The following is a 12,479-nucleotide window of genomic DNA, read 5'->3' on the forward strand; positions in this document are numbered from 1 at the left end:
ATGCGGTGATAAGTGTATCGTAGCTCCTTGGCAAACTACACAACAGTATTGCAACATTCCAGGAGTCTGATAGCGCTTCCTCGCCAATATAAATCAGTTTTTGAAAAAGCTCACTCATTTAATTAATGTGTACCTCAGCATTGCCATTCTATTACATTTTCAAACTGCAAATCTGTCGCATAATATGTACCTTGTTACTCAAAGCGGATTTCTCATGATATTCGCGAAACGCCTCCCAAGTGTCCCATGCAGTCGTCTTTCGGCGAATGTGTGTGTGCTGATCGTCCTCGACCGCTAAGCCAATCAATGCTCGGGCTTTGTTGTCTAGCTTCTTCCATTCTGCCAATTCCGCCGCCGCTGCTGCTACTGCTGCTACACCTGCTACTGCCCCTGCTGCTTCATTTTGCACCTCTGGAGCTTTCATAACCTTTTCCAAAAGATTTTCCTTTATCAGAATCAATTCCATTTTGTATTTCCATGTTTAATAATTGGAATTGTTCAACTTTACGATTCTCGTTTCTTTATCTGCCATTCTTTGACTTGAATATGCTGGGCGCATAACCTGTTCGAGATTCTGTACTATTTGGGCTTTACAAGGATAAAGATTCGGGATAAAATAATTTGTACGGCTTTATTCGGTGGGATACGTTTTAGTTATGAACAATTATTACAGGCTAAGCTGATCAAATACAATTGATTTAGTCTGCTTTGATTCATAAAATCATTGAGTGAATTGTTTAACGTACTTCGTATTGAACAAAGTGTTTTTAGGTAAGTAATTACGCAAATTTTCAGAAATTTACTGCACTCGAGCGCGGTAAGGGAGAAAAAACTGAAATTCGGCATGTGTTCTGATTTGGAAGTTTTGTGGTTTGTAAATCTAGATTTTAGTTTAGTATTTTATTCTTGTTGCGAGCGTGTGCCTACCACAAATGTTAACAAAATAAAAATCTAGATTTTCATATGTTCAACGAAATTCTTATGGAATTTCACTACCAGTCCAACATTTTTTCCGATTTGGGAGTTGTTGTGGTTTGTTATTGTGGAAACCATTTTATTCCACGTTCGTTTAAAAATGAAAATCTAGATTTTATATTTTAGCGTTTCGTTGCGGTCGAGAGCAGAAAATCCGAAAATCTAGATTTAAATTTGTTAAACGATTTGTACAATCAATGTTAAAGATGTTGTATCTCAAGCACTACCAAATCAGAAAATATGTTGGTATCCACTCCTCCACAAATGTATAAATTTAGCGAAATTTGGCATTTTTTTCAACCAAATTTTATTTTCCATAAATTGGCCCTGATGTAGAGTAAAAACGTAAGCCGTTGAAGTTTCCCAAAGGATTTTTTGTGTGCAAACATTTCGAACATTTCCATAGGAATCCTGCCAATTAATCTCTAATGGAAGCCACTCAATGAAATTCTCCTCTCTTATTCAACTTATTCGCCTCCATATCAACAACAATCAGCGCTAAATGCTAAATGTTCGTAAACTTTCAAATGATGAAAATTTCAACAATTGTTGGTAAATTTGTGTAATCGCTACTAATTCACTAACCCGGATTTTAAAATGCTCTTCAACAGTCCGAATTGTATGCTTCTCTTGTTTCACAAGCCGTTCCGTAAACGTTAAGTGTAATGAAATTTACGTTTGGAATTTTTATTATCCATTCAATCGTTCGGCGATATGGGAGATATGTGTTACGTACCGTAAATCTACTCCAATTAAATTTAAAGAATGATTAACGCAGAAAACAGCAGCTTCCGGCTAATTAAGCACAATACGAAACATAATGAAAATATCAAACAAGGACAACCATTAATTAAACCCATAATCATCATAAATAGCTCGCTTTTGTGACAATTGAGACGATTTTGCTTTGTGCATTTCACAACTACGTGTATGATATACCGTGACGAACATTTCATGTTATGTGACTCTGGTTGTGTAATATGCGAAAGCAGAACGGAACAGTTCCAATTGATTTAAAGCCGTGAAAATATCGGACAGGACATCATAGAAAATTCTTCGCTTAGAATGAGCACCTGAACAACCTTTTGTTAGCAATTTAAGAGAAAATTACAAATATTAACACGGCACGTAATTAACTCCATCGATTCAATTTCTTCAGTCACTTGAAAAGAGATTGTAATATACGGTTGTATCAGAACTGAATACGTCCTGTGTGCCATATATACCATGCATGAATCTGGGATAATATCATCTGTATTGCAATTGCATACAGGACGGGATAAAGTGTATATGGTTAGGTTATATTAAATTTATGCCGAGACAGCCCATGGAGTAGTGTGGCTGTCACTAGCCCAGACAGATGACTCTTATGGTGACATACTGGTTTTATAAACTTAAAACATTTAACATTTTGCAAAATTAAGCCAGAGATTCTAGTTATGCTCGAATGAAATATGAGAGAAACATTTTTATTTATTTTTTAGAAAAAAAAACGAACTTTTGTGCACGAGATAGTATACCGAAACCCGACCATCAAACACGTTGTTTAACAATATACTGAAGGATTTTTTAATTACATTAAAATTATTTGTAGCCAACGATAAACTTTTAGAGTGTGCTCATGATAACGTTAGTGAGGAAAATTAAACACAATTTTGAGGATCCGTTTTGCTGATTACGACTAAGGATAAACCCATACGTTAAACAGCTTTTGAATAAGTTTTGAGCAATTAATGGAATTATTATCGCAACTTTATATTTCAGTCCAGTTTGTTCTGATTCGGAGAGATGAACACGGTATTTGAGGGGGTGTGCATTAGAGTGAATCCCGATTGTTTGAAAAAAAAATATTGTGGCTATAAGACGATACCAAAAATATTTTTTGCAAAATTTTCTGTCTTTTTTGTTGGTCTAAAAAATTGGGAAAGTTAAATGAAAATTGGAAAATGAATGGAAAATTGAAAACCTTCCTGATTTTTTTAGACCACTAAGTCACGTCGGAAAATATTGCAATTTTTTTTTGGTATCGTCTTTGAGTGCCACTAGGCCTGCTCTGACTCCAGGGAGTGTGGGATATTGGGCTCAATGAGGTGATTTTCTGGTCCGGAAGGCTTAAACATTGGACCCATATCTTTTTTTAGAATTTTAAAAAATAGTTTAGGCATGGGGAGCGAGGCGTTTGTACAAATGTACGAAAGCGTTGGGTGTATATCTTTTTTACAGAATCCACACAGAATCCAAATTTTACCCATTTTTTCTACTTCATACAAACGTGCAAACTACTTACAATAAATTTATCTCTATTCCATTATGGAATTTCCATGCGCAATTTGCATCATGAATTCCACATGCAGAACATGCCGATGATACACGCAAGTGCATTGTCATGGGGGAGTGATAAATCATAGAAATAATCCAAAAAAGAGGGAATCTTTTGAAAAACAGTCTACTAAAATCGGACCGATTTTTTAGTGGAATCATTTTTATGCGCCTAGACTCGAATTAAGCCCTACAATTCAAAATTTTTTCCGGCCATTGTTTCGTCAGTACGAGAGGACCGAAATCTGAAAAGTGCTTTTTAATTTTAAAACCAATAAGTCCCTATTCGGCTCAATAGTACGTGTGATTACCTTTCTTATGACAACCCTGAACGGTTCGTGTAACTGGAGAAATTTTTGTAAGAAAAGTGCACGTTTTCGGTTTTTGATCACCTTTCACCAGCCACACAAACTTCGAAGAATTTTTTTGAAAGTCCACTGTAAAATACGTCCGATTTCGGTAGGCTGTTTTTCAAAAGAATCCCTCTATCTGAGGTCATGTAGTTACAGGCCAACATGGGTTTTATATTGGTCGGCGATGTCATTTACAGTAAGAAACATCACTTTGAAAAAATGACGATTTTGGGCTCAAATGGGTGAACTTTGCAGGGCGCTGTAGCTCTGCTAAAATAAAAAAAAAGTCTTCCCGAACAGTACTCATAATGGTGCAATTTCATTTTGAATTTGAAAGACTTAAAAAAATAAAAGTTTGGCCGATCGAAACTCGAAACAAATTCTAGTATATTCAAGAGTATTCAGAGACGATGAATCAAACGATGAATGAGCAATGAGCATGTCACAAACAAGTTGTAAAAGTCTTTGTGAACTCACGTTGAACGAACGTGAATTACGGTGCGCTGTTTGCTTCTTAAGTACTGATTAAGGAACATAAGGTTAGATTGCAAAAACGAAAGTCTTTTTCTTTAACCCCAAATGCAAAATTTATTTCGACAACAAATCCGAATAACTTTATCCGATCCATTGTCGTATTACATCCGGTGTGCATACGTCGAAACCACATTTACATAGAGGCTGCGGACAATATTGACAATTTGCTGGTGTAACTGTAACCGGCACTGGTGTCTGTCGTGGGTAAATTAGTTCGCTTGTACCCGGGAATACGCAAGGGCATTTATCAGCCGAACAACCTATTACACATTGTGAGCAATCCGGTTGGGGCAATATGATAGTATTAACTTTCAACGCGTTGGTGATGATATCGCCTCCAAAAGCCATCTATCGTGTTGACGATATTGAAATATAATTTTTCATCATTCGCAGTTTTCATATCGTATGTAACATTATGACTCACCAAGCCAATTAGTAAACCGAAAATAGGAACAGACCTCATTTTTTATAGTTAACGATACACGTCGGTATGAACACGTATGCAGCAAAAAATGAAAACTGACAAAATACGTGAAATGAACAGATACTTTTATAGTCTGAAATTGTTAATTAACACTTGCGTAAACATACAAAAGTATTGAGATCCTCATTGGGATTCCCCAAATTAGCACGGAGCAATACACACTTATTACACCGAGAAAAATGGTGAACTGAACGAATTCGATAATTAATTTTTTCAATCAGAGACTGGAGAGAGGTTATCAAAAACTGACACGACCAAAATCAAAAACGTTCCTCTGTAAAGTCTAAGGTCAGTTCGCTCAGTTTTCCGAATCTTTTTATTTTCTGTCCTTAAAACGGCATTCAATTACGGTAACGAAAACCTTTGTGCCACAATAGTTACTCCCCGAACTCATACTGAAAACCTCTCATTCGCAAAAGAAAACTTTTAGCATAAGTAACTAGTATTGAAATATCGCGACTCCGCCGTTTCGACGTTTCGTTTTGCATACAACGAATAAATATCGAAGATAATTGTGGCGTGACGTCAGTCTGCGTGGCTTTTTTCGAACTAGTACGATAAAACAACTTGCAAATCCTTTATCGCACTTGTTGCAAGTATCATCACTGAGTTGCAAAAATGACTATTACAATTGACAACTACAATAATGACAGATTATTTCTGCGCGTTCGTATCGATAGGACTGTAATAAACCAGCAGTTATTACATTGTAATTTGTCAGGTATTCTAATAATTTTGTCCAGAGACAATAAAATACCTGACAAATGTAAAACATACCTGACTAATTGATTAATATAACTGGCGGTTTATAATAATCCGTATCGAAATGACAAAATACTTTTCCTCACTCGTATCAAAATGATATTTGTGTTGATTGCGTCTCAATTCTTTTTTTTTTTAATTATGTTACCCACGTTTGTCTATTGTAGTCATTATATTGTAGTTGTCAAACGTGAAATCCTAAATCCTAAATTTCTATACTCGCTCCGCTCTTACGGATACAGAGCTTAACACTAGTGCTACATAAATCGATATTCTGCAACACTGTGCACATTCTGCTGTTGTATCACCAGAAATTAAAGTGTCATGTCCAAGTCGCTAACAATACCTTATTAAACTCGTTGTATATATGAGTTGTCACCACATTATTCTTGAGCATTGGACTGTGCATTTTTTTTTAATTTTGTGCACTAGGTTAGGTTATGCCTGCTCGTCTCTAACACGCGAGCTAATTACCCGAGTCGGTTACCCCTCGCTAACACGTTGTTGAACAATATTCGGACGTATTTTTTAATTAACTTTGAAACAAGTGTAAGATACGACCTAACTCTTCCAGTGTGCTTCTGATAACGTTAGTGAGGAGTATTATACATCATTTTGAGGATTCGTTTTGCTGATTATGACTAGGGATAAGCTCGTGCATTAAACAGCTTTTGAATAACTTTTGAGCAATTAATGAAATTTTTATCGCAACTCGCAACTTTAAATATTTCAGTTCAGTTTGTTCTGAGAGAAAAGTTCGTTATTTACGGGGGTGGATATAACCCGATCGAGTAAACGTCCACTGGAAATCAGTTTTCATTTTGGATTCTGTAAGGATGGAAAAACGTTCAATTTTCATCAACTCGTTTTTGCATTTTATTCATATTTTAGTAACGTATAGAGAGGACCGCACATGTGTGACACTATGTACGAACATTTCCATTTTTTTGTGTGTCATTTTCCTCGTTTTTATTTGTCTCCATTGCTACAATAAATCATCAGCACTTTTTTCTCTATATTTTTTTCTCGATTGTGTATTATGCTCTATGCCTCACCGCATTTCCGTTATTTATTGCCATTCTAACTGAATAAATCATCATTTTAACAGAAATTCGGACTTTTTAATCAAAAATATTGAGAGAAGAGTAGTTAGGAGGATGTATATATGAAGAATACAAAAAAAGCGTATCCCATTAGTTTAGTTTTTATGGTTTATTAAATCATGCTACGTGTTCTTCTACGTAGAATTCAATGGAGTCATTACGATTTGTACGTGAGCATATATTTCAATTTTAGTAGCTTGAAAAACGGAATATAATTTTTAAACATTCGTAATACATCAAATCCGGAAGATACCGTATCTGGTACATACCCTACTTCACCACAATTATAAAATTTTTGAATTAATTAAATTATTCGTGAGTTAAAATCCGTAGAATAATTGGCGCTATAGCTTTTGACCTTTTTTTCGAATATAAATAGGAAACTATAGCAGTTAGCTAAATGCATATGACTGTTACGAAACGCAGGGCAAGTAGGTTTGGTGTGTTTGTATTTTGGAACTTCGCTTCATGAGTAAGAGTTTTTTAAAAAGAACTTACAGGCACTGTTTGTGACAGTGAAAATGTACGCGACCGAATCTTTTTTAGAATCAAATTTTAATTCCTTCAGGGATTGCTTGAACTTATCCCCAAATGAATAATCCCCAGAGGAATTAAATTTTAATCTTTTAGGCCCGGATTTTTGAAAAAATCTTCTAGCCCTTCCCACTTTTAAATAAATAAAAAATAAACGAATTTTTATCGGATATGTTGACACTAAGTCTTTAAGGTGTTTTTATCTAAACGTCTGATATGATCAAAAACTTGTTGGTGATTTTGGAATCACAAATGTTTTATTAAACGGAAATTACTTCCTTTTATTTACCTGACGAGATTCGGACCCGGGACTTCCTGCACTCCAGTCGACGATCTTACCACTGCTGCAATTTGTTCTTAATCCCAACGTGGCTTATTTTCAACCGTTGTTTCAAAGAAACTAATTCCTCGTGGGATTAAAAAGGGGATTCATTATATTCCACTTATTTCCTATAAAGTAAACCAAGTACATGAATTGCGTTGCTTCAGTATGCATTAACAATAATATTTTCTCGAGTTGATTGTGAGATTGGTTCGGCTAGGATCAGTATTGATCATGAATAAAAGCAGCAAAATTTCTTGTTTCTTTTCAGCATTCAAAGGAGCTAGAAACGGTTAAAATGCTAATTACCAGGTGACAAGATCACCAGTTCAAACCTGACTATTTTTTCATGATTTTCATTTTTTTATTCTTCTGTAGTTTTCTACTAAATTAACACAAAAGCGTGACAATCAAATTATAGACGGAAAATTATAGACTCGTTCGGTAGAGCTCACACTTGCCAAAACAAAAAACTTAAAAGCAAGGACGTAAAATATACTATTTTGTTATAATTGCGAGAATTAAAAAAACCAACAATTTCAATGAAAATTGGTGGTGTGTTTTCGGCTTTCTTCATTTCACATATAGACAGGTTTGGACTTACCCATGGGCTAAGTGGGCTGAGCCTAGGGATTAAGGATACTGAGAACTTCTCAGTGAGAAGTGACTAATAGAACGTTTTGAAAGAACAAAATTTACAAAACATTTCACTCGCTCCGCTCGCGATTGTTCACTTCCTACTTTATGTCAACAGCCCAGAACGCTGGAATTGTTAATCCGGCCCTGCATATAGATGTGGAATGTATACACACATACGAATGTTTCGAAATGTTGTTCTCATGAGGTGCGTTACAGGAAAAAATAGTCTATTGATTGTGTTTAAGAGTCAATTCGCCAATTCGTCAGCCAAATTTTCAATTTTTGAAACAAGCTATCTCCGATATTATTGAGTTATAGCTCATTCGATTCGTCGTTCCATTCAATTGTTTCCAAGTGGTTGAAAAATTGGCGAATTGACTCTTAACCAAGAAGATATCAGAACTCCACTAACGCCTCTCAAGGTATCGTTGGTGAATAGAACATTTCGCTGAGTAAATGTAAATTACTTAGAAATACATCTAGTGTTATATTCCAGCTAAGAGAAAATCGTTATACGTGGATTTTCGGTAAGCAGTTCTTAGAACTAATTAGGAACGCGTATCACACAAATCCTTATTCGGATCCTCCAAAGCATACTTCTGGTAATATGAACACACCATAAAAGTTCATAATCTATATTTAAGAGCAAATTCCGTCTAAATGAGTGAACATTTATCACTCCGAACAGACTGAAATGAATCATGACAGAACTGTAACGATATTTTCTTCTCTTTTTTTCGCAGATCAAATGCAACAACTGTGTAAGAATCATTTTCTTCGTCAACTGTACAGAAAAATCGATGGTGCTGTTTTATTGTCGCAAAATGAACGGAATTTAGATTGCGTCATTACGTTCCAAACACATTCGATATTACAAAGGTTTATGTTACGATTTGATATGCTTAAGATGGGTAATTTTTTTTCTGGAAAAAGGATCGTAATAGAACTGTAATCATGCTGTGAATTTTCTTTTTGTTCATTGTTCAAACTAGATTGCAACGATCATTTGTATGTGTATGATGGTGCCCATGCTGTAGGAGCACACAAAGTAAGTAAATGAAATTTGAATTGAAATTTGTTTTATTTTACATGGGTCAGCACGGAAAAGCGTTGAAAATCAGTAGGAAAAACGACACGTAATAGAGCAACAATCGCTTCCTCAGGCAGTTTGCTTTATCGCTATAATAATCATTGAATCTGCTACTTCTTTTGTTTAAAGTGTTTGATACGAATTCTGCTACTTCATTTGTTCTAACACTTGCTTTGCTGTATAAAAGGACACCAACCAAAGTTCATCATTCATTTTTGTCATTCTTGTCGATAACACATAGATGATAGAATTGTACACATGTATGCAACTGTGTTCCGATCTCTGAAATAGTTCTAGATGTATCTTTTGATGCTTTGCATTTTTCAATATTCTTCAAAATCAGCCCCCAGATGTCAAATAAATGACCAGCTTCTAGGAGATTGTACTTTGTTGGGTCAATGGCTTTCTACATTTTACTGGTAACGAAATAAACGTTTGTTATTACTAGAAGCTATCACCTTATAATTCGATAGAAAGGCAAAGTTTTTCTATTAAACGGAATGCTTACAACAATTCGCTTGATTACTCTATAGGATATAATATACATCATGTACATATATAAATTACATTATGTACTGTTTTGTGTACACGTTTTTTATTCAATATCCTTTTAAATTTGAGAAACATCGAAACAGGAAACAGTACATTGCTGGCAGACGTGTCGCAAACCGTACGACAAAGTACTACAACAAAGTAAACTCGAAATCAATGAAAAAGTTTCACCTCAATTCGAAAGTTTACCACGAATGAAAGAGTAAAGTTACATTTTCGAACCCAGAGATAAAGTGCCTTTACGATCCTCTTTATAAAATATGTTTTCGGTCCTTTTAATTTTGTGTGCATATTATATGAAAAGGGAGTTGTGCTCGTTGATTATACTATATATACATGAGAGCGAGAGGAGTTACATTCGGAGGTCGTAAATTTCGGCTAATTAATGAGAATTTCTGATTATATCATTGTAATTATATTTATGGAAAAGTTTGGAAATTCCTTCCTCTACTTTGTCTTTTTTCATTTTATAAAAAATCTTTTCGTTGGATGTAGACATTATGGAATTGCTTTGTTGTGGCCTGGCACTGAATAGCTTTTCACTTTGTATACTAACAATATGTATACGTATGTGTCGAATAGGGTTGGAAAGTTGGGGTGACTGTGTCTACTGTGAAACTATATGCTAGAAGACGAATTCTATCCTATCGTGAGAACGAAGCCTTTTTATTAAAATTTCCGCTAGTAAACTGTAATTAAACCGTTGGATATTTCGATACAATAAAGCGAAAATAGTAAAAAAAAAACGTTTGAGTTATTCTCTGATGACTTAACGGTACAAAGGGTCGAGTTTCGTAAAAAATAAGCATTCCCTCCAGGTAATCTATATTATCTGCCGCAGCTGTATTTTTGTATGGGGCGCTACAGCTGTGGCAGCTATTGTAGATTACCTGGAGTCCTGGAGACAAAGTTACCTGCAACAGCTGAGTTTTTCGAAACTTTTTATTTCAGTGTTTCGCATTACGTTTTTCGTAGCCGGTAAAATCGGTGACGACGGAAAATATTGAAAGATATATGAAGGTTTCTTGAGCACAATAGAAATAGACCACAAATCCACTCAACACATATATCACAAATGAAGTACGTTAATTAATTAAATACGAAATGACCATCTTTTCTCCGAAATCCAACACTTTGATAATGAAAAGTGGAAAGAATTAGGGGATGTCTTGTGGATAAAAATGAAGATATTGGTCCCTAATGAAGAATGCAATTACAGTTTCTATTGGAAGGTCTGTCGGGCCAAATAAGTGATAAGTGATAATTTGTCTGACACGACAGACCGCATACATACACTCAATAGTTATTTGTTTCCCTATCCCATCGGGAATAGGAAATTTCAACAAGAGCGATGTTTCGCTCGAGTTGGAATTTCCTCTTTCTCTTAGAGGTGAACAAAACGTTTAACCGTTTTATTCCACGAAATGAAAACATCGATTCGCCAAATCATTTTCGAAAACACGAGCAAAGTGACAGTTCGAATGAGAAAAGTTCTATTTTCTCCTCATGCGAATGTCATTAGACCAGTCGTCAAGAAAACACAATTTTCTCATGGCCTATTGAGGGGAGAAAATAAAGGAAAACCATAGCACTGTTCCTGTTGCCTATTTTTATTTTTATTTTTTGATAATCATTGTATGAAAAAGAATAGCCAATTTTGATTGTCCCAGCCCTCTATTTAAGTGAAGTCAAAGTCAGCTTCGGTCCTTGAGAGTGCTATGGCAAAACATAACACACCCAAGAAGATTTTCATTTTTAATTTTTATTCGACACTATTGGTCCGAATAGCTTGATTTTCACAATAAGTTTTACATTTCGTAGTTGGGGCCGCACTTCAAGTGCTCAAAATTAAACGTCGCATAACAAATGTTATTAATTCGTTATATTTGAGGGGCTGATATATACACATACTCTCGGCCTATGATTATTATTTGTTACCTGATTATCAACACGTGCACTTACGCTGTACGCCACACCACCGACCCGCCAACAATAACATTAAAAATATGTTTCCGACTCGGATTTGGTCCCTTTCTTTTTCCGAATAAATAAACGCAACTGCGTGTGTCCTCTAATTTTAATTATAAATAATTTGGACATGGTTTTGAGGTAGAGTTTTGGTTGACAGATTTGCCCCAAATTTCAATTAGAATTTATTTAATTTATCGCGTCAAATTCGACACTTTAAGATTTTCTTTGCGTTGCCGGTTTGTGCAAGCCAAACAGTACAAAACCACGGTAATGAGTCTGCCAAACATTTTATTTACGAAAAGTTTACAACATCTCATATACATTCAAAAACAACAACAAGTTCATGTTGCTTACAAATTCATTATTCCAATGGAAAAGAAAGGAAAAGAAATTAGGAATAAGCTTAAAAGGGTTTGATGGGGTTAATGTTCCCTTTATTTTAATATTTTATAATTCACAACAACAATGCATGCATAGTACATTACATCACAAGGATTAAAAAAAAGTTCGTTTTTAACCAGCTAGATTAAAAGTTCAGTAGCCCAGGATCACAGTGACTTAAACGAAAGTCAGTTCTTTTTGCGACACGCTTCGTATATGTAATTTATTATCCATACGGACACAGATTCAGATTTTTAATGTAATCAAATCAGGGACGAAAGAGGTGGGAAGAGAAGAAGTCCACAGTTTAATATTGTAATTCATACTTCCAGTACCCATTGCGCATAAAACAAAAATTTAGTTTTCGATTAGGGCATGAAAAGAGTAAGGACAATGTTATCTATCTCCTCTCCATCCACTTCACCAGCCATTGTCATTATTAGTTTGCTAACCATCTACA

The 12,479-nt window shown here is 35.1% G+C and overlaps 1 protein-coding gene and 1 long non-coding RNA gene across 3 annotated transcripts in view; one reads left to right on the forward strand and one right to left on the reverse strand.

Annotated features, from left to right (window-relative positions):
• Positions 1 to 12,479, forward strand: part of LOC119072497 — a 126,125-nt gene that overhangs the window by 95,362 nt on the left and 18,284 nt on the right. For both annotated transcript variants that reach the window (XM_037177739.1, XM_037177740.1), the window contains exons 3-4: positions 8,769 to 8,936; positions 9,018 to 9,073. In XM_037177739.1, the coding sequence (XP_037033634.1) occupies positions 8,769 to 8,936; positions 9,018 to 9,073 (224 nt within the window). The remainder of the gene's footprint in view (positions 1 to 8,768; positions 8,937 to 9,017; positions 9,074 to 12,479) is intronic.
• Positions 4,222 to 4,732, reverse strand: LOC119072502. The gene is made up of 2 exons (XR_005086873.1): positions 4,606 to 4,732; positions 4,222 to 4,529 (listed from the first exon to the last, which is right to left on the reverse strand). It is a non-coding gene; the product is annotated as an uncharacterized LOC119072502 (long non-coding RNA).

Source organism: Bradysia coprophila, assembly GCF_014529535.1.
Source record: "Bradysia coprophila strain Holo2 chromosome IV unlocalized genomic scaffold, BU_Bcop_v1 contig_81, whole genome shotgun sequence".
NCBI lineage: Eukaryota > Metazoa > Arthropoda > Insecta > Diptera > Sciaridae > Bradysia > Bradysia coprophila.